At 45.3% G+C, this 27,235-nt stretch overlaps 1 protein-coding gene across 1 annotated transcript in view; it reads right to left on the bottom strand.

The window, feature by feature from the left end:
• Positions 1 to 1,039: 1,039 nt before the first annotated feature.
• SLC35B1 (solute carrier family 35 member B1) overlaps positions 1,040 to 27,235 on the bottom strand; it is a 57,027-nt gene continuing 30,831 nt past the window's right edge. Inside the window, exons 7-10 of the mRNA XM_040331547.1 lie at positions 15,632 to 15,758; positions 10,397 to 10,503; positions 4,822 to 4,975; positions 1,040 to 1,655 (exon numbers count right to left, since the gene is read on the bottom strand). Of these exons, the coding sequence (XP_040187481.1) occupies positions 1,603 to 1,655; positions 4,822 to 4,975; positions 10,397 to 10,503; positions 15,632 to 15,758 (441 nt within the window). The 3' untranslated portion in view covers positions 1,040 to 1,602. The remainder of the gene's footprint in view (positions 1,656 to 4,821; positions 4,976 to 10,396; positions 10,504 to 15,631; positions 15,759 to 27,235) is intronic.

The following is a 27,235-nucleotide window of genomic DNA, read 5'->3' as shown; positions in this document are numbered from 1 at the left end:
AACGCTGATGCATATTAACCACTTAAGGACCGTCGCACGATGATATACGTACGGGCATGGCTGGGCACAAGGGCGTACATGTACATCCCCTTTAAGAACCCAGCCATGCGTTGCGCTCGCGACCCGGTCCGAAGCTCCGTGACTGTGCCCACGGGACCAGATTGCCGCCAGTGTCCCGCGATCGGGTCACAGGAGCTAAAGAACGGGGAGAGGCGAGTGTAAACAAACCTTGCCCGTTCTTCTCTGTGGCTTGTCACTGATCGACTGTTCCCTGTCATAGGGAACGACAATCAGTGACGTCACACCCACAGCCACGCCCCCCTACAGTAAGAAACACTCCCTTAGGGCACACTTAACCCCTTAGCGCCCCCTAGTGGTTAATCCCTTCACTGCCATTTTCACAGTAACCTGTGTGGTTTCACTGTGAAAAGGACAATGTTCCCAAAAATGTGTCAAAAGTGTCCGATGTGTCCGCATTAAGGTGGCAGTCAAGTAAAAAAAAAAAAAATCGCTGATCGCCGCCATTACTAGTAAAAAAAACAATAGTAATAGAAAATGCCATAAAACTATCCCCTATTTTGTAAACGCTATAACTTTTGTGCAAACCAATCAATAAACACTTATTGCGATTTTTTTTACCAAAAATATGTAGAAGAATAGGTATTGGCCTAAACTGAGGAAAAAAAAGTTTTTTTTATATATGTATTTTTTCGGGGATATTTATTATAGCAAAAAGTTAAAAATAGATTTTTTTTTCAAAATTGTCGCTCTTCTTTTGTTTATAGCGCAAAAAATAAAAACCGCAGAGGTGATCAAATACCACCAAAAGAAAGCTCTATTTGTGGGGAAAAAAGGACGCCAATTTTGTTTGGGAGCCACGTCGCACGACCGCGCAATTGTCTGTTAAAGCGAGGGCAAGGTCCTTAACCTGCATAATGGTCCGGGTCTGGTTAAGCATTTCTTGCAAGTGAAATAATCATATAATAATAGAACCCCCAAAGTAACAAGAACCACAATAAAATCTAAAACACGCTGTTGGTAAGGTTGCCTGTTTTACTAAGAAGACATAAATAAATTTAAAAAGACAGCTTGGATCTGTGCAGCCATACTTTATCCTTAGCACTTCGCAGTTGGGCAGATTCTGAACCAGGAAAAAAATAATAATTGCCTCCAACCGAAGCTTTCCTTATTCTGTTTTATGTAAACGGATGACGTAACCGCGTCCACAGACATGTTTTCAGGGTGTCAGGTCATGATCCACATTCAATGGGCCCTTCCATTGCGAGTAACGGCAAAAAGTGTTAACTGGTTAGATTTAGTGATCGGAAGGAGAACTGCAGCTGAAAGCACTATAGATTCCGTCTCCCGTACAGCGGAGTTCTTCTAAATTATACAGAAGTGAAGGCAGCGAGACATACTCCATCTTGACTTAATTTTAATACACCCACGCTACTCCAATAAAAAATATTCCCTTCCGTCATCAATAAAATAAGTCAATGTTACATAGTTCTAGTTTAAAAAAAAAAAAGTTACAATATAATTAGAAAGCTGAGTGAATGAGGTCTGAATACGTCATGTGACGACGGCTCCCGGTAAAGGATATCAGTGGGATGGCTTTTTGGGTCCTTTGCCAAATTTGGCATCCAGGCCTAGACCTGCGGGGGAAAAACAAAAACGCAATGCGGTGAGTATGACAGGAAGAGAGTGGGCATAACACGTGAGTTATACAGTCATATACTATGAGTACATGGCGATGGCTCATTGTCGCAGGGTGACTGCCAAGTCCGACTGGCAACAACACCAAACCCCCCCCCCCCCTCTTTATCCTGATCACTTAGCAACAAGGCAATGATGTGAGCAAATGGTCATTCCTCCTATAATGGTAAAGGGCAATTCTAATTTTTGGTATGTGTTAAAAAAATATTTAAAAATCGCCCATGGCACTGAAGACATAGGGGGGATTTAATAAAAAGTGTCTCAGACAAACTTTGTCTCAACTGGAGCACAGCCAATCTGCTTTTAACTTTTTATTTTCAAAGCGATGAAAAAATAAAGATCAAAGCAGATTGGTTGCTATGGGCAATGACATCAATTGTGCTAGAACTGGTCTCAGACACTTTAATAATTCCCCCCCAATTAATGGAGCAGGTAGGTGGAGCAAATGCCTTCCATATTTCAGTCCTCCTCTGCAATGGCAATGCAGACAGGTTGAATGTAAAAAAAAAAATTTTACACCGTCATGGCCTTTCAGGATGGCACTAGATGATTCGAATTTCTTTTGCGCAAGAAAAATCGCTCAATTCCCCCATAAATATATTCAGTGGCCCGGATTCAAGAAGCAATTGCGCCTGTGTAACCATAGGTTACGCAGCGCAATTGCTTACTTGCCCCGGCGTTACGAATGCTCCTGATTCAGGAACATCGTAACGCCGACTGCAGCTTAAAATCTGCGTGGCATAAGGCTCTTATGCCACGCAAATCTTAGGCTGCATTCTTGCGATGGCCGCTAGGGGGCGCTCCCATTGTGCTCAGTGTATAGTATGCAAATTGCATACTAACACCGATTCACAATGTTGCGCGAGCCCTGCGTACGCAATTTACGTAGTTTCCGTACGGCGTGTTTAGCGTAAGGCTGCCCCTTCTAATAGCAGGGGCAGCCAATGCTAAAGTATACCCGTTGTTCCTGCGTCGCGACTTTCGAATTTTACGTAATTTGCGTAAGTGATTCGTGAATGGCGCTGGACGCCATTCACGTTCACTTTGAAGCAAATGACGTCCTTGCGACGTCATTTGCCGCAATGCACGTCGGGAAAGTTTCCCGACGGAGCATGCGCTCGGCGCGGGAGCGTGCCTAATTTAAATGATTCCCGCCCCCTACGGGATCATTTACATTAGGCGCCCTTACGCAGGGCAAGTTTACACAGCGCACACGCAATTTACGGAGCTACTGCTCCGTGAAACGCGGGTAGCGCAGGAAATTTGCGGGGGCGCAGGGCAAAAACGATGCCCTGCTCCTCCGTAACTAAGGGGCAAATCTACCTGAATCCGGGCCAGTGTTGATGGAGGAGGATTGCCTCCTGCAGTGCAGTGTTCTGCCAGCAGGGGGTGCGGGGAGACTTTCCTTGCCTGCATAAGACAATGATTACTACTAGCAGCTATAGCCACCAGCAAAACTTGCATGCCAAAAACCGTCAGGCTTGTTGTACCCATCAACTTGGGTACATTCGGCCTGCCCATATATGGATCAGATCTCGGCTGGATCCTGCTGAGTTGGCAGAGATTCGATCCATCTATGGCAAACTTAAAAGTAGAACTATAGGCTTTTGCCTTTAGTTATACTTTAAGCTCAGGCACACTATTTATTCTGTCTCTTTTGTAACAAAATAAAACCTACCTGCCCACTCCTACTGTTCTGTAGAATGTACACCGAGCTGCATTACCAGCACAATGCCTGTGTGCCCAAACTCTTGGAAATTCATGGGAATTATGCCATACCGTGCCAGACACCTGGAAGAAGCCAGGGAGAAGATGCTGTCGCCAAACTCTCGGACTTTGCAGATTTTGAGGCTGTTGCTAGAAAAGCAAGCATTGCAGGCTTTGGTTCCCCTTTAAGAAAGCCAATGTCACTGCCCTGCCTCTCCACCTCATCCAATCAGAGGATGTTTTGCATTCATTCGGAAAGTGCAGAGCATTTTCTGAATGGAGCCTATGCTGAGCAGCTGACTTCTTGTGTACAGAATGCAGGAAGCCAGCTGCTCAGCATTGGACTGGAAGCAAGTGGAGATTTCCACCTTCCAGGACCATCTGCCAGGTATGGGGTGTGTAATATATATGTGTGTGTGTGTGTGTGTGTGTGTGTGTGTGTGTGTGTGTGTGTGTGTGTGTGTGTGTATGTGTGTGTGTATATATATATATATATATATATATATATATATATATATATATATATATATAAAATGTGTGTATGTACACACACGCATATATATATATATATATATAAAATATATATGTGTGTATGTACACACACGCACAGGTTCAAGTCGGGCCAATGTAAATATATAAAAATAAAAAAAAATACACCACAGTCCCTGGAATGCAGCTTTAAATTGAAGGCGATTCACACCCTTAGAACCCTGTTAAAGCGGTAGTAAAAGTCTGCTTTGGGATTTTTTACCTACAGGTGAGCCTAGAATAAGGCTTACCGGTTGGGTGAAATGAAAAATCACCACCGTTTAGGATATTCACACTGCACATGCAGGCGGTGACATCACCAGCGCATGTGCTCTGAAGGTCTAGCATACTGTATCGGACCTTCAGAGCTCTGTGCCAGACCTGAGGGCTCCCGCACGCATGCGTGGGAGTGATGTATTGCAGTTTCGGCCACTCATACAGCCGGAGGCCGCAAACCCGGAAGGAAGACCGGGGGTAGATAAAATCCATCAGCATGCTGCTGGGAGGCTTTGTTCTAAGGAAAGTACTTCATAATGTGCTAGTATGTGATGCATACTGGGACATTATGCAATTGCCTTACAGGGGAAAGTTTTACTGACACAGTTTATAACTGCTTTAGGCAACGAGGCAAGCAAAAGCAGCACAAGTGCTCATTTCAGTTTCCCATTCACCAGTGAGAATAGAGAGGGGGGGGGGGGGATTGTTCCATCATAAGGCCCAATGAAAGGTGGCTGGGTAAAAAAAAAATTACCCACCTGTGAAGGCATCAGTACTGAGGAATTTAGGGGGGGAAACAACTAAATCTGGTTGGTTTTCCAAAAAAAATTAAAACAAGGAAGTGCATAAAAGATAGAGGAGCAACATTCTCACCTAAAAACACCAGGAAAGTCCCGACCCATTGTAAGCTACTGATGGGGTTGGAGAATATGAGTACCGAAGCCAAAATGGTGAAGAACTTTCGGGTCGTTGTGATAATGGAACACGTCAGGGGACCAAAGTACACCACCGTCATAAATATGAAGGTCTGAAATGGAACAGAAAAGTCACAAGTTAATTAACCAGCACTACACAATACATTTTACAGACAGTTGATCAGGTTAAAAAAAAAAAAAAAAAAGAAGTAGATTTGGTCCACAGTAAACCAAATCCCCCCCCCGAGGAACGTTGCCTATTTTACAACACAGAAGGAAAAAATATTCTATTAATCCCATGAATCAAAAACATTGCAGCTTGCACAGCCCTGAGAGTGGTCTAACCAGGGCCGCCATCAGGGGGGTACAGTAGAGCTGCACGATTAATCGCGGAGAGAATCGCAATCTCGATTCTCCCCGCCCGCGATCTCCCCGCGGGATGACCTGCGATTCTTCTGTGTCACCGCCGGTTCCATGTAACCAGCGTGGAACGCAAATGGCGTCGATATCAGAACAGACGTCAGCAGCCTGCGCCGCTGGATGGATGCCTGGGCTTCTCTCACAGTTCTGTACAACTGTAGTGTATCCATGCGCCACCCAGTGGTTGCCGGCGGGAAAGGCTTCTGATGTATAAAAAAAGAGACCAGTGATATGTCTATAATGTTAAAGACCATATAACTCCTATGAAAAAAGCAGAGTCAAAGTTTGATTCTGCTTTTTTCATAGGAGTTATATGGTCTTTAACATTATAGACATATCACTGGTCTCTTTTTTATATATTCATATTTTCAGATAAATCACAGATTTATTTGGGGGGGGGTTCTGGCATTCAGTTTGAGAATCGTGAGAGAATCGTGATCTGTAGTCTAAGCAAAAGAATCACGATTCTCATTTTGACCAGAATCGTGCAGCTCTAGGGTACAGGCAGTACACCTGTAAGGGACCCGGATGGCAACCCCCCCCCCTTTTTTTTTAAAGGGGCCCGGAGGTCCCCAGATGGCTACCCGCCTTTAATATTTTTTTATATATTTAAAAAAATATTATTAAAGGGCCCAGAGGCCTCCCCCCCTTTTTTTTTATTTCTTTGTAAGGGGCCCAGGGCAACCCCCCCACTTTTTTTTTGTTCGTCAGCACCCAACGCTCCCCGACCTCAATTTACGGCGGCACCCCCCCTCCCCGCTTCTCTGCTCCAGGGGGCCCCATGCAAGAAGCTGTGTAAGGGGCCCCATAATTCCTGATGGCGGCCCTGGGTCTAATTACCCCCATGTGACAGTGTCGGCCAAACACCAAGCACCATCACATGCTCCTCCATACCTGGAAGTACTGAATACAGCAAGGAAGCAAAGAAAAGAGGAGTAAATGCTGCTGCTGAAGACCGCATTAAAGAGAACCAGTTTCTTTTCGGCAAGATTCAGGTTTACATTAAACTCAGTTATTGAATTTACCGACTAGCTCCATCCACGACTAGACTAATATCCCAGTGGTGGGCGACCACATATGAACTCAGAATTCACAGCACTGGTCAGGTAATATTCTTCCATCACTGAACCTGCTCCTGGGCTTTTCATTTTTTTTTAGGAACATCAACAGAAAATCTTCTAATGAAGCAATAATGGAAGCAGCAGAGAGATGGGAACAGTGGGGGGAACTTCACTGCAGGGCCTTTGAGGTGGATATAAGAGTTTATTCTGTACAAACAAAAATCTATTGCTTTCCTGTGGACATGTTCCAGGACTTTGGGAGAAGCTCATGCATGGTGCATTTTAACGCGCATGTTCTGCACTGTCCCGTTCCTAACTAAGAACGCACTGCACCGCCCATTCTTGTAGGTGGTAGGCCTCATTCACACTGGCCCTGTCAAACCTGCCTTTGCATGCAAGTAATGGACATTTCTAAATAAAAATAAATGCTTGTAGTGAGTTTATAATGGTGCGATTCACAGTGCGTTTAGAGAAAATGGGAATCTGTGCATTCATGATCTGATCAGAAACTCTAAATGCAGCGAAATACATATAAATGTGCCTAAATGAGGGACATTCAAATGCAGGAAAGAGTAATCAGGGAGGCAGTAAGGTTTTTTTCATATACTTCCTGGGACACTTGTGATTAGAAGAGCTAAATGCGGGAGTGCGCATGTGAATGGCGTCTTATAATGAGAACGAGCTTCAAAAAAATTACAATTTCACTTTAACCAATTCAATACTGGGCACCCCCTATCTGTCCAGGCCAATGTTCAGCGCTTGTCGCCGTAACACTCTGAATGGCAATTCCGCGGTCATGCGACACTGTACCCAAATAAAATTTGTATCATTCTTTTGAGACTGATAGCGCTTTCTTTTGGTGGTATACAATCACTGCATTAAAATTTTTTGATAAATGAAAAAAAAAAAAGACTATTTATTTATTCAAAAACAAGATTTTCTTAGTTTTCTTGATAAAATTTGGCAAATATGTATTTTTTCTGGTCCACTGGGGTGCACTGATGAGACAGCACAGCACTAATGGGCGTTGATGGGGGCTGCCCTGGCCCGGCGCGCTGATGTGGGGGCTGCCCTGGCGCTGATGTGGGGGCTGCCCTGGCGCTGATGTGGGGGCTGCCCTGGCCCGGCGCGCTGATGGGGGGCTGCCCTGGCCCGGCGCGCTGATGGGGGGCTGCCCTGGCCCGGCGCGCTGATGGAGGGCTGCACTGGCCCGGCGCTGCACTATTATTTAGGACGCTGATGATTAGTGCCCTGATCATCAGGGTAAAATGTCCGCTATCACGCTTGCTGGTTACCGTCTCTCCTCACATTGACAGCGTGTGAGGAAAGAAATGTCGATAACCGGCAAGGTTGTTTACATGTGATCAGCTGTGATTGGCCCTTTACCTTGATATGTGATCAGATGTGTCCAAAGGACACAGCAGTCACAGAGTGCGTCCGATGCGCATCGCAGGAGGCGTGCAAAGGGCGTAGTTCTTGGAGGATGTCCACGGATGCCCTCCCAGAACTGGATGACCACGCTGTAACTGTCTTTCAGCTACAGCAAGGTCAAGAAGTGATTAAAGTGCAACTAAAAAGGCAATATTTTTTTTTCTAGATAGAGAAGGGGAGGGTTAAAATTCCTATCAGTTTTTTGCCACCTGTGTCCCATTGGGGAGATTTCCCTTCACTACCTGTCCCATAGCCAAACATGAAGTGAGAGGAAATCCCTCCAAAGTGATACCTAGTGTCCCCATTGGAGGATTTCTGTTCTGGTGTCTTGGGATTTTCTTTTACTTTCAATAAAATGGAGTGAATCTCTCCAACGGGGGCGCAGACAGCAGTAAAGACTGACAAGGGTTCTAATCCCTCTACTCTATCCAAAATGTAAAAAAAGGGTTTGCCTTTAGTTATACCTTAAGTCGGGGTAAGCAACCTTGACCCTCCAGCAGTGGTGAAACTACAAATCCCATCATGCCTCTGCCTCTAGGAGTCATGCCTGTGATTGTCAGGGTCTTGCAATGTCTCATGGGACTTGTAGTTTAAAAACAGCTGGAGGGCCAAGGTTGCCTACCACTGCCTTAAGTGATGCTGTCTTTTACCCCTTCCTGCCTGCCATGGCGTCCCTTTAACTGGGCTTGTATGCCTGGGGTCAGGCAGGTCTGCCTAGTCATGTGACCTCTGTGACTATGACATTGGTCACACCATCGGGAGCTGGTCCCACCAGTTCCCGATCATTAGTACAGACTGAAAGCGGACTATGACAGCTCAGTCTCTGTGCTGGGAATACCCAGCATGCTCTCAGCACAGAAACCTCAGCCATCCATAGACACATATGTGCATGTGGGAGTTAGAGCCCATGGGTTTTGCCACTACACATGTGCGTTACATGGGCGGCAAGAGGTTAAATACACCTCTCAGAATAGCCCCTGTGCTAAAATACATATCTTTATTTCTGCTTCTGAGTTCTTCACTCTGCCCTGTCAAGTGACAAAAGGCCTTTGCAAGAAAAAACATCCCGGTCGGTTTTGTACCCTGGTGCACCACACAGCGAAGAAATAGGGCATGGGGATGGAAGCACGGTACATTGTGTAAGCGCCTTTAACTAGTTGCCGACCATGCACCGTCATTATACGGCGGCAGGTCGGCTCTCCTGGGCGAGAGCCCGTAGCTATACGGCGGCTTTCTTTGCGGCCACTAGGGGCGCCCCCCGCTCGTCCGTGACTCCAGTGCGGGTGCCCGGCTGGCGCGATCTCCGCCGGGCACTCGCGATTGCTCTTTACAGAGCGGGGAACAGGAACACACAGCTCCCGGTCCTGTCAGGGGGGGAAATGTTGATCCTCTGTTCATACAATGTATGAACAGAAGATCGGTCATTTACCCTAGTGGGGCCACCCCCCCCTACAGTTAGAACACACCCAGGGAACATACTTAACCCCTTCCCCGCCCCCTAGTGTTAACCCCTTCACTGCCAGTGGCATTTTTATAGTAATCCAATGCATTTTTATAGCACTGATCGCTATAAAAATGCCAATGGTCCCAAAAATGTGTCAAAAGTGTCCGCCATAATGTCGCAGTACCGAAAAAAACACTGATCGCCGCCATTACTAGTAAAAAAAAATATATTAATAAAAATGCCATAAAAATACCCCCTATTTTGTAAACGCTATAACTTTTGCGCAAACCAAACGCTTATTGCAATTTATTTTTTTACGAAAAATATGTAGAAGAATACGTATCGGCCTAAACCGAGGAAAAAATTGTTTTTTTTATATATTTTTGGGGGATATTTATTATAGCAAAAAGTAAAAAATATATTTTTTTCAAAATTGTCGCTCTATTTTTGTTTATAGCGCAAAAACTAAAAACCGCAGAGGTGATCAAATACCACCAAAAGAAAGCTCTATTTGTGGGGGGAAAAAAAGACACCAATTTTGTTTGGGAGCCACGTCGCACGACCGCGCAATTGTCAGTTAAAGCGACGCAGTCCCAAATCGCAAAAAGTGCTCTGGTCTTTGGGCAGCAATATGGTCCGGGGGTTAAGTGGTTAACAAAGGGCACCAAGATACGGAAAAAGGGGACAAACAATAAAAAAAGTAAAAGCCAGCCATAGATGGATCTAATCTGAGCTAGTTCAGCAGGGACCAGCTGAGATTCGATCCATTTATGGGCAGGCTGGTTGTACTGAAGCCGTTTAGATTGACTTCAGTACAACCAACCTGTCCTAATTTTTTCATGCAAGCACTGCGGGGAGCTATAGCCGCAACCAGGGATCCTTATATTCACAATAGCACAAGGGGGGGGGGGGGGGATTCCTCCATCAACACGACTATGCTGATGGGGCAATTGAGCAATTTTCTTACCGTCCACCCGTGGTTGAAGAAAAAATAAAAAATAAAAAAAAAAAGCACCCTATACATTATGCAAAGGACAGTTGTACATTTTATAGTCATGCTAGAAACCAGATTCCTGGGCATTGTCCTTTTCCGATACAGAATGACCCCAGATGAGACAGTCATAGATGGAAACATTTGTAATTCATGAAATATGAAGCCGTGCCATCACTAATCTCACCTGGCCCAGGGCACTTGTCAGGCTGAAGAGCAGAATGTTGTAGATGATAAAGGGATAACGCTCTGTGAAGCTCAGGAACTCCCATAATTCTCCAGTAAACAAGATACCTGCAGAAGAACAAGACAATGGTAGACAACATGATATCTGGAAAACCCGTTCCTTCTAGAACTTGTATTTAAAGAGATCCCCCAACACCACTTTCTCCCATTCCTCAAAGTGACTAATAGCCAGATTCAGGTAGCTTTACGCCGGCGTATCAGTAGATACGCCGACGTAACTCTGAATCTAAGCCGTCCTAAATTTAAGCGTATTCTGGAAACCAGATACGCTTAAATTAGGCCAAGATACGAGCGGCGCAAGTCTCCTACGCCGTCGTATCTTAGGGTGCAATATTTAGGCTGGCCGCTAGGTGGCGCTTCCGTTGAGTTCGGCGTAGAATATGTAAATGACTAGATACGCCGATTCACGAACGTACGTGCGCCCGGCGCATTTTTGTTTATGTATGGCTTTTTCCGCCGTAAAGTTAGTCGAACAAATAGCTGGCCTAGTCAATGTTAAGTATGGCCGTCGTCCCCGCGTCGAAATTTGAAAATTTTACGGCGTTTGCGCAAGTCGTCCGTGAATGGGGCTGGACGTAATTTACGTTCACGTCGAAACCAATAAGTCTTTGCGGCGTAGATTGGAGCAATGCACACTGGGATATGTACAGGGACGGCGCATGCGCCGTTCGTAAAAAAAGTCAATCACGCCGGGTCACCCCCCATTTACATAAAACACGCCCCCTCATCCTCATTTGAATTAGGCGCGCTTACGCCGGCCCCATTTACGCTACGCTGCCGTAACTTAGGAGGCAAGTGCTTTGTGAATACAGCACTTGCCTCTCTGACTTACAGCGGCGTAGCTTAAATACGATACGCTACGCCGCCTGAAAGATATATATATATATTTATTACACACATACATACATAGAGATAGATAATAGATAGATAGGTGTGTGTGTGTGTGTGTAATATATATATATATATATATATATATATATATATATATATATATATATATATATATATATATATATATATATATATATATATATATATATATATATATCATATGGATATAGCACATGTAATGTATTATTATAAAGGACCTCATTTCCCAGCCCTTGCCTTTTAAGACAATATAATAAAAAATTAAAATAAAAAAAAATAACGCAGTGTCCGATAAAAAAAAAAAAAATCCCAGCCTTTGTTGTGTGTACGCTCTACTACAGACTAGTAAACTCTACCTCCCCGAGCCGCTCTCCTTTGTTTGGTATGCACTCCACGGCTGGCCACCTACATATAGATAGGGAGTGTGGCGGTGCCACCTAGTGGCCTGTGTTTGGAACAAAGCTTCACCTTGACCATTCACTACAAAACAGAACTGCTGTGTATGAAATAAAGCCGTAATGTGCATGTGGCAATTCAATTTCACCGACATCAGACAAACTACCCATGATACCATGAATTATGAAGAAGGATTTACAATTCAAATGAGGGGAAATTGGTGCCTTTTGTAGCCCAAATGCAGATTATGTACCGTACAGAAGGGAGAAGAACCTTAAACATCTGATTATTTGTACAATAACTGCCTGCTTATATATTTTATAACGCAGATCAACTGAATGAACTTCAGGCCTCATTTATCAAACCATATAAAACAGGGGTAGGCAACCTTGGCCCTCCAGCTGTGGTGAAACTACAAATCCCATCATGCCTCTAGGAGTCATGCTTGCGATTGCCAGGGTCTTGCAATGTCTCATGGGACTTGTAGTTTAAAAACAGCTGGAGGGCCGAGGTTGCCTACCCCCGATATAAAATATACCAAGTGGCCACATAATTAAATACACAGATCTAATGGCATCCTAAGGATAGAGACACACATAGATCCATAGCTCAGGACTGGCATGTCTTGTACCTGGACATCCTGGGTGATATCACTGTAGACCAGTGGTCATCAACCCTGTCCTCGGGACCCACTAACAGGCCAGGTTTTATGTATTACCTTGGGGAGATGAAGACTAGAATACTGCAATCACTGAGCAGCAAATTATATCACCTGTGATGCGTTTCGGTTATCTTGCAAACCTGGCCTGTTAGTGGGCCCTGAGGACAGGGTTGATGACCACTGGTCTAGATCATCTCCACTCTCCATTAGAGAGATGAAAGAATGTCAGCCACACTCCATTGAGCTCCTCTCGCAGTATTTTTTTTAATCATCAATTAAATTGACTGCATACAATGGGGCAGATCCACGCCGGCGTACCTCTTGATACGCCGCGTAATTTCAAATTTTGCGCATCGTATCTTTGTTTTGTATCTACAAAACAAGATACGACGGCATCTCGGATCGATCTGACAGGCGTACGTCTTAGTACGCCGTCGGATCTTAGGTGCAATTTTTTGGGCGGCCGCTAGGTGGCGTTTCCGTCAAATTCTGCGTCAAGTATGCAAATTAGCTTGTTACGGCGATCCACGAACGTACGTCCGGCGCATTTTTTTACGTCGTTTGCGTTCGGGTTCTTCCGGCGTATAGTTAGCCCTGCTATTATGAGACGTACTCAATGTTAAGTATGGCCGTCATTCCCGCCTCGCATTTAGAATTTTTTACGTCGTTAGCGTAAGTCGTTTGCGAATAGGGATTTGCGTAGAATGAGGTCACCGTCTTAGAACATTGGCTTGTTCCGGTTTCATTTCGAGCATGCGCACTGGGATCCCCCCACGGAAAAATATAACGTTGTTTACTTCGGGTCACGGCGTATTTACATAAAACACGCCCCCATTACATCATTTGAAACCGTGCCCTTACGCCGCCAAAGATACACTACGCCGCCGTAACTTACGGCGCAAATTCGTTGAGGATTCGAAAAAAAAAATAAGTTACGGCGGCGTAGTGTATCTTAGATACGCTGCGCCTGGGGGAAAGATGCGCCGCTGTACGTGGATCTGGCCCAATGTCTCCACCCAAAAGCCCACCTTCCTTGAAGTGTTTCACAATGCATTGGACTTCCTCTATCCTAGTAAACAAGTCAGGAGTGGTGAAACGCATCGAGGCCGGCGGGTTTTTGAGTGGAGACATTAATTAATTGATTATAATATCCTAAGGATCTCAGGCCCGTTTCATATTCTCAGCTTGGCTGAAATAAGCATTTATTTACATAACTTCTCTACAGAGCTGAAAGAAGAGTGATGCATCTACACCGACCGGCCTCTTTATTAGGTACACCTTGCTAGGACCCCATTTTGCCTTCAGAACTGCCTTCATTTTTCAAGGCACATTCCTCAGAGATTTTGGTCCATAGTGACACGATAGCATCATGCATTTGCTGCAGATTTGGCGGCTGCACTGCCATGATGTGAATCTCCTTTTCCACCACATCCCAAAGGGTCTCTATTGGATGAGATCTGGTGACTGTGGAGGCCATTGGAGTTCAGTGACCTCATTGTCATGTTCAAGAAACCAGTGGTGAGATGATCGGATCTTTGTGACATGGGCATTATCCTGCTGGAAGGAGCCATCAGAAGATGGGGACACTGTAGTCATAAAGGGATGGACATGGTCATTTTTATATAGTAATTCAGTCTTGTGTTTGTACCAGCCTCCTGTAATCTTCCGCATATCAAAATTCAAGGACCAACATTGTAAGCCAATCAGGAACTACAGTAATGAACTGTCGTATGAATCCAATTTACCAAATGGAGCTTGCGGATTGCAGGAAGGATCAGAGATGAACTGTTGCTCCCTCAACCAATCACGATCTGGAATCTGGACAATGCTGTATTGCTTTGACTGCAGTGAAGTAATGTAACTGGGCAACAGAGTGTGAAAGAGATGTCTGAACTAGAAGACCTGCTTAGCAAAATATTAATTTTTAGGAGACAAAAACAGTCTACATATAAAGCTTTATTCAGCTTCTTGCTTACAAATACAATTTAAGTAGCAGGCTTTTTAGCTGGATTAGTTTTGTGTACTTAGGCCCCTTTTACATGTACGGATCCCGTAAGGATCCGCACATGTCTCATCCGCTTGCTCAGCGGGGATCGATCCTTTTAAGCACGCTGAGCTGGCAGATGACAAGGCAATCCCGCACACTGTGCAGGGAGCGCCCTGTCAGATCTCCGCTCTCCACTCTGCAGACGGATGGAAAAATATCGGAACATAGCAGACACCAATGGGATCGGGTGTCAGCGGAAACGGATGGACGAAATACGGACATACGGTCCGCTAGTGTGAAAGGGCCCTTAGCCCTCTTCCACTTCCATTATTACTATTTGTATTCATTGCTGCAACACAAAGACCCTAGGGGTAATTTTTCCCTTTTTCCAAGCTCTATCCCTGTTTTTCCTTGAATTGGATGCTTTTTGGTGAATTTTCAAGAATAACAGTCAGAATTAGAATATTTTATAGCAATGTGTCTATTGATGATTTTATTCACATATAATCTACTCACATAATTCTGTATTTTGAATGTTTACTGCTATTTTTTTGTTAAATCGTAGATAACAATGCACTCTACCACTAGCCACTGAAGAAGAGATTTCATAATTTTCAACCTTAAAATGCGTCGGACTCTCTGTCCCTATCTATTTGCCAGGACAGAATCAAGTGGTTTTCATTGTATCGTTGTTATTATTTCTTGTCATACGTCACCTACCGTTTGGGTAACTGCATCTATTTTTATTAAATTCATCATAGTTTTAACTTATTTCAATAAAACAATAATTTTGATATGATTTAATTGTTTTTTTGAGACTCTGCCTTTTAAAGTCCCACAGAGGAAAAATTCCACTTTTAGGCAGTGGAAACAAAGTGGTTATACGGAAATTGGCATACAATTTTTCGGCTTGCCAGGACCCAAACCTAGGCAGCTTTATAAACCAACTGTATCTGAATTCCTGTGTCCCTCAATGGAGGAAAAAAAAAAAAAAAAAGATACACATTCGATATGAATAATTTTGGAGACTTGTAGACTCAAGCTTTCCATTGGCTGGCTGCTAGTAGTTTTATTTTAGTCCCCAAGAAAAAAAAAAGAGCTCTATGATAAACCCTCTAAAGTCACTTTAATGGCATTTTTCTTTGATAACAAAATGCTTCTCAAAAATCAGCAAAGTACAACATGTTCTGTGAGAAACGCAGAACAATTAAGCAGGTTGTTTTAAAATGTGGATAAAATGGAAAAAAAAAAAAATGATTTACCTGCTCCTAGGAAAAGGCTTGACCAGAGGTTGATATTGAGCATCATTGGGTTGGAGCTGGTCTGAAACTGCGCCCGCATGTGATCCTGAGACACTCCTGTAAGGCCATCCAGGGTCAGAGACAGCAGCTGGGGAGGATAGAACAGAAGACCATCATTTAGAAGCATATTTATAAAGCAGCGAATGGGAATTTTATCCAACATTCACTGGTGGTGAATCAGTCACTCCCATTTAAAAACACATGCACTGGCACTAAATGCTTGAATGATGTCAAAATTCATTGCTTCATAAATATCTCCCCCTCCCCCCCTCTCCAAAAAAAATAAAAATAAAAAAAAACACAACACACACCCAAGTTGAACACAAGTTGAAGTAAGGAAAGAGAAAAAGGGAAAAAAAAAAAAAAAAAAGGAGAAAGAAAGAAAGAAAGAAAGAAAGAAAAGCGGTTCCACGCTTGATCGTTCTTATAGACGGCGGGAGGGGACATTCCCCCCCCCCACCTCCATCCGGTGCTTCTCCGGGCTCCCCCGTGCCATCAGGGGGCCCGGAGAAAGGATCGCCCTGCGCCGGATAGGAAGCATACCAGTCACCAGTCATCTCAATGACCGTTGGAGGCCCGGGCGCGATGTGATGACGTCACACCCGGGTAACCGTAAGTAAACAAAGCCGAAATTGCAGCTAGTAAGCAAGAGATCTGTGAATTTTTTTTCACGATCTCATGTTTTCCAGCCTGGAGGAGAGATGTGCGGTCTTATTGACCCTGCATCTCTCCTTAAAGAGGACCTGTCACACACTATTCCTATTACAAGGGATGTTTACATGTAAACGTTGTTCAAGCCACACATGTGAGGTATCGCCGCGTGCGTTAGAGCATGTGCAACAATTTTAGCACTTTAGAACTCCTCTGTAACTCTAAACTGGTAACCTGTAAAAAATTTCAAAGGGTCACCTATGGAGATTTTTAAGTAATGAAGTTTGGCGCCATTCCATGAGTGTGCGCAATTTTAAAGCATGACATTTTGGGTATCTATTTACTCGGCGTAACATCATCTTTCATATTTTCCCAAAAAATTGGGCCAACTTTACTGTTTTGTTATTTTTTAATTCATGAAACCTTTTCCAAAAAAAAGGCGTTTGAAAAATGATTGCGCAAATACTGTGCAAGATAAAAAGTTGCAATGACCGCCATTTTATTCCCTAGGGTGTCAGCTTAAAAACATATATAATGTTTGGGGGTTCTGAGTAATTTTCTAGCAAAAGAATGATGATTTGTACATGAAGGAGAGAGAAGTGCCAGAATAGGCCCGGTATGGAGGTGGGTATAAAAGCCCTGTATTGAAGTGGTTAATAATGTCACTGGTTCCCAAAAACAAGGTTAAAAGTGTCAGCTAGGTGTCCGATCTGTCGCAGTCCCACAAAAAAAAAAAAAAAAAAAAAAAAATCACTGATCACCGCCATTACAAGTAAAAAGAATTGCCATAAATACATCCCGTATTTTTTAAACACTATAACTTTTGTGCAAACCAATCAATATACGCTTATCGTGATTTTTTTTACCAAAAATATGTAGCAGAATACATATTGGCCTAAACTTTTTTTTTTTTGCGCGATAAACAAAAAAGCGCAGAGGTGATCAAATACCACTAAAAAAAGCTCTATTTGCTAAAAAAAAAAAAAAAAAAAAAAAAGAGGAAGAAGAGGATCAATTTTATTTGGGTACAGCGTCAGTTAACCACTTCAGCCCCGGGCCATTTGGCCACTTTTTGCGATTCAGCACTGCGTCGTTTTAACTGACAATTGCGCGGTCGTGCGACGTGGCTCCCAAACAAAATTTACGTCCCTTTTTCCCCACAAATAGAGCTTTCTTTTGGTGGTATTTGATCACCTCTGCGGTTTTTATTTTTTGCTCTATAAACAAAAATAGAGCGACAATTTTGAAAAAAAATTCAATATTTTTTTACTTTTTGCTATAATAAATATCCCCAAAAAAATATATAAAAATTCCCCCCCCCCCCCCCTTAGTTTAGGCCGATACGTAGTATTCTACATATTTTTGGTAAAAAAAAAAAATATATATCGCAATAAGCGTTTGATTGGTTTGCGCAAAAGTTATAGCGTTTACAAAATAGGGGATAGTTTTAAATCATTTTTTAAATTTTTTTTTTTACTAGTAATGGCAGCGATCAGCGATTTTTTTCGTGACTGCGACATTATGGCGGACACTTGACACATTGTTGGGACAATTGTCATTTTCACAGCGATCAATGCTATAAAAATGCACTGTTTTTTGTGAAAATGGCACTGGCAGTGAAGGGGTTAACCACTAGGTGGCGCTGTAGGGGTTAAGTGTTCCCTGCATAGTGTTTCTTACTGTAAGGGGGGTCAGAATACACCAATCAGTGACAACTGAAGTCTTCCAGGCTTTATACATCAGAACAGCAAAGGCAATACAGCAAACGGTTGCCGGAGAAACTAGCACCAAGGATGACCCCTTGTCTTGCTGCTGTCCGGTATTTATAGAAATAGAACAAGCATGTTCTGTTCTAGAGTCCATTAACACTATTGTGTCGCTGTAAAGCACGTTTCATGTATTGGTGGCAGATGGTGCCATTCATTCTGAAGAGCACCCCCAATACACCTTGCTGATTAACACTCTAACGTGCACTACCAGGAACGGCACATGCACCTCCCGTGTGCTAGGCTGCCCATTAAAATGAAAGGGCTGCCTTAATGAAAACAAATCAATAATAAGCGTGTGCCAACTGCAATGGTAATGGACCCTCAATTATTATTATTATACAGGATTTATATAGCGCCAACAGTTTGCGCAGCGCTTTGCAACATCAGGCAAGACAGTATAGTCACAATACAAATCAATACAGGAGGGATCAGAGGGCCCTGCTCGTTACAATCTAGAAGGGAGGGTCAAGTGAAACAAAGGGTAGTAGCTGTGGGGGGTCATTAGGTGGACAAAAAAGAGATTTTTAATACAGCTTACCTGTAAAATCTTTTTCTTGGAGTACATCACGGGACACAGAGCGGCATTCATTACTATATGGGTTATATGGAGTACCTTCAGGTGTAGACACTGGCAATCTCAAACAGGAAATGCCCCTCCCTATATAACCCCCTCCCATAGGAGGAGTACCTCAGTTTTGTAGCAAGCAGTATGCCTCCCAAAATGGTCCTCAAAAAAGAGGGGTGGGAGCTCTGTGTCCCGTGATGTACTCCAAGAAAAAGATTTTACAGGTAAGCTGTATTAAAAATCTCTTTTTCTTTATCGTACATCACGGGACACAGAGCGGCATTCATTACTATATGGGATGTCCCAAAGCAATGCTTACAATGAGGGGAGGGAGAACATCTCCAAGACAAAAGGATTTAATTTAGAGATATACTCAAATCATAATAAATCCAACTTAGTTGAGAAAAATAAAATTTTTAAATTTAACTCGAACAAGAGGAGCCCCCGGAATCCGAGGGTCTCAAACTGCAGACTGCAGCACTGCCTGCCCGAAGGCAGTATCAGTATTCCTTCTTACGTCCAACTTGTAGAATTTTGTAAACGTGTGGACAGAAGACCAGGTTGCCGCCTTGCAAACTTGAGCCATAGAGATCTGGTGGTGTGCTGCCCAGGAGGCGCCCATGGCTCTAGTAGAATGAGCCTTTAATGATACTGGAGGAGGCAACCCTTTCAAGCCGTAGGCCTGAGTGATTAATTGCTTAATCCACCTAGAAATGGTGGACTTTGCAGCTGCCTGCCCCTTCTTGGGCCCATCCGGTAGAATGAACAGCACATCTGTCTTCCGGATCTTCTTTGTAGCTTTAAGATAGGCCTTCATGGCCCTGACAATATCCAAGGTATGCAGCAACCCTTCCTTTCTGGAAGTAGGTTTAGGGAAGAAGGATGGTAATACCAAATCCTGGTTCAAATGAAAACTGGATATGACCTTCGGAAGGAAGGAAGGATGAGGGCGGAGAACGACCCTGTCCTTATGAAAAACAAGATATGGTTCCTTACAGGATAAGGCTGCCAGCTCCGAAACTCTTCTTGCGGAAACTATGGCAACCAAAAATACTAACTTCCTTGTCAGTAGAACCAAAGGAATATCAGCCAACGGCTCAAACGGTTGTTTCTGTAAACTTGACAGAACAAGATTTAAATCCCACGGACAAAGCGGGGATTTAACTGGAGGTCTAATACGTAAGACCCCTTGAAGGAAGGTCTTAACCAGCGAGTGGGTGGCCAGCGGCCGCTGAAACCACACTGACAGAGCAGAAATCTGTCCTTTGATTGTGCTTAATGCCAATCCTTTATCCACTCCTAGCTGGAGAAAACTTAATACTCTATCGATGGTAAATTTGCGAGAAAGCCATCGCTTGGACTCACACCAGCCTACATAGGCCTTCCAGACCCTGTAATAAATCACCCTAGAGACCGGTTTCCTGGCTCTGATTAGGGTAGAGACTACTTTCTGAGACAGACCTCTACCCCTGAGAATCAGGGATTCAGCTTCCAGGCCGTCAAATTTAGATGCCGTAAGGCAGGGTGGAGGATCGGACCTTGCGATAGCAGGTCTGGCCGTAGAGGAAGAGTCCAAGGGTCTCCCACTACCATCTTTAGGATGAGTGAGTACCATGCCCTTCTGGGCCATGCTGGAGCTACCAGGATGACTGGTATGTGTTCCACCCGGATCCTGCGCAGCAGGCGGGGTAGTAACTGGAGCGGGGGAAACGCATAAAGAAGTTTGAACTGATGCCAAGGGCAAACCAACGCATCGGTTCCGCAGGCCATCGGATCCCTTGAGCGGGATATGAACCTGTCTAGTTTCTTGTTGAGTCTCGATGCCATGATATCCACGTCCGGCACTCCCCATCTTTGGCAGAGTGCTTGAAAGACTTGTGGATGCAGAGACCATTCCCCCGGCCATAGAGTCTGGCGGCTTAAGAAGTCCGCCTGAAAGTTGTCCACTCCTGGAATGAATATTGCCGATATGCAGGGCACATGCGCCTCTGCCCATAGGAGAATCAAGCTCACCTCTCTCTGAGCGGCTTGACTCCTGGTTCCCCCTTGGTGATTTATGTATGCCACGACCGTGGCATTGTCTGATTGAATTCTCACCGGGAACCCCTGCAATTTTGACGTCCAAGCCCTGAGGGCTAGTCGAGCAGCTCTGAGCTCCAAGATGTTGATGGGCAACTGCTTCTCTGGCTTTGCCCAAGTACCTTGGCGAGTGCAACCATCCAAAATTGCTCCCCAGCCCGTCAGGCTGGCGTCTGTGGTCACTATCTTCCAAGCCACTGGGCTGAAAGACTTCCCCTTCAGTAGATTCTGAGGGTCTAACCACCAACACAGACTTTGTCGGACTCTTGATAAGAGCGGCAACGGGATATCCAAGGCCTGTGGCCTTCTGCTCCATGCTGACAGGATGGCTGCCTGTAGGATGCGAGTGTGGCTCTGGGCGTATGGTACCGCCTCGAACGTGGCCACCATCTTGCCTAGTAACCTCATACATAGGCGAATAGTCGGTTCTTTCTTGCTTAGAACCAGTAGGATTAATTCCTTGATGGCTTTTACCTTCCTCAGAGGTAGGAACACTCCTTGTTGTTCTGTGTCTAATCTCATGCCGAGATATTCCAACTGCCTTGTGGGCTGGAAAGCTGACTTTTCTCGATTTAGGACCCAGCCGAACCTCTCGAGGTATTGGACCGTGAGGGCCACTGCTCGCTCCAAGCCGGGAGACGAGTGGTCTATGACTAGGAGGTCGTCCAGGTATGCTAGGATCGTGACCCCTTGGATCCTTAGCTTGGCTAGGATCGGAGCTAGGACCTTCGTGAACACCCGGGGGGCCGTAGCCAACCCGAAGGGAAGCGCCACGAATTGGAAGTGACGCGAAGCCACCATGAAGCGTAGATATCTTTGATGTGGCTGATAAATTGGAACATGAAGGTAGGCATCCTTTATGTCTATGGACGCCATGAAGTCGTCCTTCTGGAGTGTGGCAGCTGCTGACCGCACGGATTCCATCCGAAATGAGCGGATCTTTAGATATGCATTTACCATTTTTAGGTCCAAAATTGGCCTGACATCTCCATTGGATTTTGGGATGATGAATAGGTTGGAGTAGAAACCCAGCCCCTGTTCCAGGACTGGCCGGAATCCGAGGCGGATCGTTTGGAATCCTCGACTCCTGGAAATGAGGAGGAGGAAACCTTAGGAAATCTAATTTGTAGCCTGTGGCCACGGAAGACCGTACCCACTCGTCGGGAATGCTGGCTTCCCAAATCTCTGAAAAGAGTCGCAGCCTTCCCCCCACCTTCGTGGGTGGGGGCGCCCCTTCATAAGGTTGGCTTGGGGGCTGGTTTTGCTGGTTTGCAAAACCACTGCCTTTTGCCTCTAACAGCCTGTCCTTGTGATTTGCTGTTGAAGCCGAAGTTTGCTTTTGCAGGAGGCCGTCGATACTGCTTGGCATTAGAGGGCCCCTGCCCAGGGGAATACTGTCGTTTAAACGCAGGCCCCTGAACCTTCTTCTTAGTTGGCAAGAGAGTACTCTTGCCGTTTGAAATGGTCTGAATGTATTTATCTAGGTCTTCTCCGAAGAGTCGTCCTCCATGGAAGGGGAACCCTACCAGGAGCTTCTTGCATGGGGGCTCAGCCTCCCAGCCTTTTAACCATAAGAGTCTTCTCATATGGATAAGGGATAACGATAAACGTGACGCTTGCTGGATAGAATCCTTGATTGCGTCTACCGTAAAACATATGGCCTTAGGGACATCCGAAAATTCTTCTGCCTGCTGGGCAGGAATAAGTTTAAGCATCTGCTTAAATTGATCCGATAATGCTTGAGCGACCCCAATCGCAGCCACAGCTGGCTGTACTACTGCCCCTGCAGTAGTGAAGGAGTTCTTAAGTAGTGCTTCCAAGCGCTTATCAACTGGATCCTTGAACACCTGTATGTTTTCTACAGGGCATGTTAACGATTTGTTAACACATGAGATGGCTGCGTCCACTGCAGGAGTAGCCCATCTTTTGGAAAATTTTTCTTCCATAGGATATAGGACAGAGAACTTCTTAGGTGGTAAGAAGATCTTATCTGGCTTGTTCCAATCTTGGAACAAAACTCCCTCTAATAGAGGATGGATCGGAAACACAGCATTGCTTTGAGGCGCCCTCAGTGAGCCCAAAGCTGAAACCGTCGATACCTGGAGATCTGGTACTGGCAAGTTGAATGCCCTATGGACCAAGTCCGACAATCCTTGAATCCACCAGCTCTCCCTCAGGGAGACTGCCCCAGACTCCTCTGTATCCGGATCTTCGATCCCTGAACCTACTTGGTCCTTGTCCAAGAGGTCGTCCAATTCCCCTGAGGAAAGGACCTCCTCTTCTGAGGGTCCGCGCTCGGGCGACGGAGATCTATTCCGCTTACTGCCCCGCATAGCTGCGGCTATCATTTTACCCATGCTTTTCTGCATCTCTTTTAAAGAGGTGAGTAATACCTCCTCCGTGACCATCTTAGGGTTGGACTGACCCGCGTCAGCTCCAGCCCCAGATCCCGATGGCCCCAAGGCTCCCTGTGGGGAAAGCAGCGGCATAGCTTTGTCCGAGACCTCAGACTCTCTGGGGGAATCCCCACCTCTTGTACCCTTGTTTTTTGATGCCATGGTACAATACCGAGGTACACCTGCTACTTATTGGTACCTGGGACTTATAAATAGTTAAATGCCCAAACACCTGTTTGGGGGATAAAAAATGCTTCCTCTCCCCTAGATGACACTTTTTTTTTTTTTTTTTTTCAAAAAAAATCTTTTTTTTTTTTTTTTTTTTTCAAATCTAGGAAAGAAAAAACATTCTGTCCCCCTGAGTAGTATTGCAAGAAAAACTATGAGATGGAAAAGAAACAGCCTATTCCTAGGCTTGAAAACAGTCTTTCTGAAGACTGCAATATTCTTTCTGGCCACTGTGTGTCCTCGGCGCCCCGTGCTTGCCGTTCTGGTCTTTCCTCCTCAGTTCCAAAGTATTGAATGAGCTATATGGAACAAACAAGGAAGGGCCGCCCCTTCCTTAAGCCACTGACCCGCCCTTCCCCCCCAGCAATCTCAAACAGGAAATGCCCCTCCCGACAGGGGGGGGGGTGGGGTTGGGAGGAAGGGACCTCTCTGCTCCAGCAAACTGCAGCCTGCAGCCTGGAACCATGAGGAGGTCAGCGTTTTGCCTGCTTTGCAGGCCGTGAGGAGGAAGACTGAATGGAGCATCGCCTGGAGGCTTGCAGGTAAGCACAGCTCTCTGACACACACATATACTTTTATATCACACAGGCCCCACTCAATGCTTTTCCAACACTACAAGGGAGGTCACATCTTATGGGGAATAATACATATAGAGCCATCCTATCTTTATGATATGTGACTAGTTTGCCAGATGCAGCGCATAACTTTAGGCATGTCCCCTGTGACCCCCCAGAAAAAACCTGCTAAGAACCAAGTTCCGCAAGTTTTCCCCTCACTTACCTGCTCCATGCCGCAGGACTTTGCCAAGCAAGAGGCCCAATCTTCCCCCATCTCGGTGGGGATGTCTAGACCTTCAGGCCCTGGGTTCCTATGAAGGATCCACTGTCCTGGGCCCATATAGCACTCTGGCAACAGAAACATTAGGCACCCAAAGGTTTCTAAGTTCTGGGCCCAGGGTCCAGCTCTCTAAAAAGAAAAGCATTATGGGCTATACCCCAAGGGTTTGGGGTCCGGTTACTGACCACTTTAGCGCTGAGGCTTTTTTGGACAGAACCGGTTAGCTCACCTAATCCCAAGGATGTGGAGGCAAGCTAAACCATGACTAACACCTAAGACACTGGCGGAAAAACTGAGGTACTCCTCCTATGGGAGGGGGTTATATAGGGAGGGGCATTTCCTGTTTGAGATTGCCAGTGTCTACACCTGAAGGTACTCCATATAACCCATATAGTAATGAATGCCGCTCTGTGTCCCGTGATGTACGATAAAGAAATGAAAATACAGTTGTTCGGTATGGGTAGTGTATGCTTCTCTGAAGAGGAGGGTTTTCAGGGATCCTCTAAAACAGTGGTTCTCAACCTGGGGGTCGGGACCCCCTCGGGGGTCAAATGATAATTTGCCAGGGGTCACCGAATCCTGGGCTATTCCTGAAGCCCGCACCACTCTCCCAGCCTTTTTGCGGCCACCCAGCAGGGCTGTCCCTGGAGCCTCTGGCTGCCCAGCAGGGCTGTTCCTGGAGCCCGCGGCCGCCCGCTCAGCCTCAGGCGCCCATTCAGTTCACAGCATGGCTGGGGGCAGAGACTAGAGGTCAGCTGACTGGTGAGGAATGTGAAGTGGGATGGGCTGAAGGAGACCCCATCTCCTGATTTCGGCATAAGTGTCACTGCTGCGAGACGCCAGAGTTAAAAGCGGAGACACAGTGAGTGTGATTATAGTTGCCATTAAAAGGACTCAGGGAGCGCTAAATGTCTGTGGTTTAGGCGCAAATTACTTCCCTTGGGTGCCAACAACCCACGCTACAAAAATAATTTTACTGTTAGGGGTCCCCACAACTTGGGAAATTTTATCAAGGGGTCACGGCACTAGAAGGTTGAGAACCACTGCTCTAAAAGCTAATAGAGAAGGAGTTAGATGGACAGATTGGGGTAAGGAGTTCCATAGGCTTGGAGAGGCTCTGGAAAAGTCCTGGAGACTAGCATGGGAGGAGGTGATAAGAGAGCTAGAGAGCAGGAGTTCTTGAGAAGAACGAAGAGAACTATTTGGTTGGTATTTTGAGACTAGGTCAGTGATGTAGCTGGGGGCAGAGTTGTGGATGGCTTTGTAGGCAATTGTTAGTATTTTAAATGTAATTTGTTGGGTGAGTGGAAGCCAGCGGAGGGATTGACAGAGAGAGTAGCAGAGACTGAGCGGTTCATATGAGGATGATCTCCCATGCAAGGATCCACTCTAATCCTCACATGCGAGATCATGCACAGATCTGTTATTGTGTCACCGTGTCTTGTCCCCTCCTAGCAGCACAAAACAGAGGATGAGGGAAATGGAGGTGACACCATGAGGGGCGCGGTGTCACGCAAAACAGACAGCAGCTCCAAAGGCTGATAGCACAGGAACAGAGAAACGGATGACGTTCAAAACACGCATTTGGAAGAGTATTAGATTTTCTGTTTCTAACTGAATTAACATGCACAGGGGGAACTTTCTCTCCTTATGCTATCCAAATCTGAAAAAAAAAAAAAGCGCACCCAATTCGCATAACATGTGAACCAAACCGGATTTCCATGAAGCCAGTTCACATATCTGTGGTGCAGCGGCAGAGCGAATTTAAAGGGTCCTGTGCTTTTTCTGAGCACTGCAGTGGGGTTAAAATGTGAATTCCATGCTCACTGCCTCCTATTCTTCTATGGGAAGGCTTCTAAAAATGCGTGTCATCAGTTTTCAACACAAATTGAGAAAAAACTGTGTGGGGATCCCCTCCATATTTTAATAGAAGCCCCCACACCAAAAAAAAAAAAAAATGCCCCCCAATCCATACCAGACCCTTAGGTCTGGTATGCATTTTTTTTTTTTTACAGAAGGGTTTAAGCTGGCAGTCCCATCACTATAACCCCACAATCTTAGGCCCCAAACCCTACCAAGCCAGTCACCACTAGACTTCTGAAGGAACCCAAAGAATGCCCCCAGTAAGGTTTGTCCCCATAGCATGAACCAGCTGACAGTGACCACACAGCTGTGCTGGGATGAATATGGGATTCACTCTGCCCCCGTCAGATATAAGACACACATCACGTGACGCGCCCTTGCCCAGTGACAGGGGGGTCTGGTATGCATTTTGAAGGGAAACCCATGTCGGAAAAAAAAAAAATTATGCGGGGTCCCCCCCCCAAAATCCATACCAGACCCTTATCTGAGCATGCAAGAAAGGGAAGGAGGGGGGGAGGAACGAGTAATCGCCCCCACCTGAACCATAACAGGCTCGCCCCCCAAAGCACCTTGTCCTTATGTTGATAGTCTGGTATGGATTTGAGGGAAAATGCAACACCCCACTCAGCTATTGTCTTTATTTTTTGCAAGAAAACTTAAATACCCAATTGTGCCCCTAGCAGAGAATAAAATGGACTCTCTTCATACACATATTCATATGTATGAATAAAAACAATATTTACAAAGACACATATTTTCCTATGATTGTAAAATCAGACATCAGAATACACTGGCTATAGCCAGCAACCGACAGGGTTGTTGTACAGAAGTCGATCGATAGATCAACTCACAGGCAAGCGCCGGCATGTTATCCCGCTGGACGTCATACGACTCCCAGACAGGATAACACAACCACTTCCCGGCCGTCATTCTGCATACGGCGGGCAGGAAGTGGTTAACCACTTAAGACCCGGACCAATATGCAGGTAAAGGACCTGGCCAGTTTTTGCGATTCGGCACTGCGTCGCTTTAACTGACAATTGCACGGTCGCGCGACGTGGTTTCCAAACAAAATTGGCGTCCTTTTTTTCCCCACAAATAGAGCTTTCTTTTGGTGGTATTTGATCACATCTGCGTTTTTTTTTTTTTTTGCGCTATAAACAAAAAAAAAAGAGCG

The sequence above is a fragment of the Rana temporaria genome, chromosome 12, assembly GCF_905171775.1.
Source record: "Rana temporaria chromosome 12, aRanTem1.1, whole genome shotgun sequence".
Lineage (NCBI taxonomy): Eukaryota > Metazoa > Chordata > Amphibia > Anura > Ranidae > Rana > Rana temporaria.
Note: the sequence above shows the minus strand (reverse complement) of the source record. Positions and strands in the feature narration are given on the sequence as shown.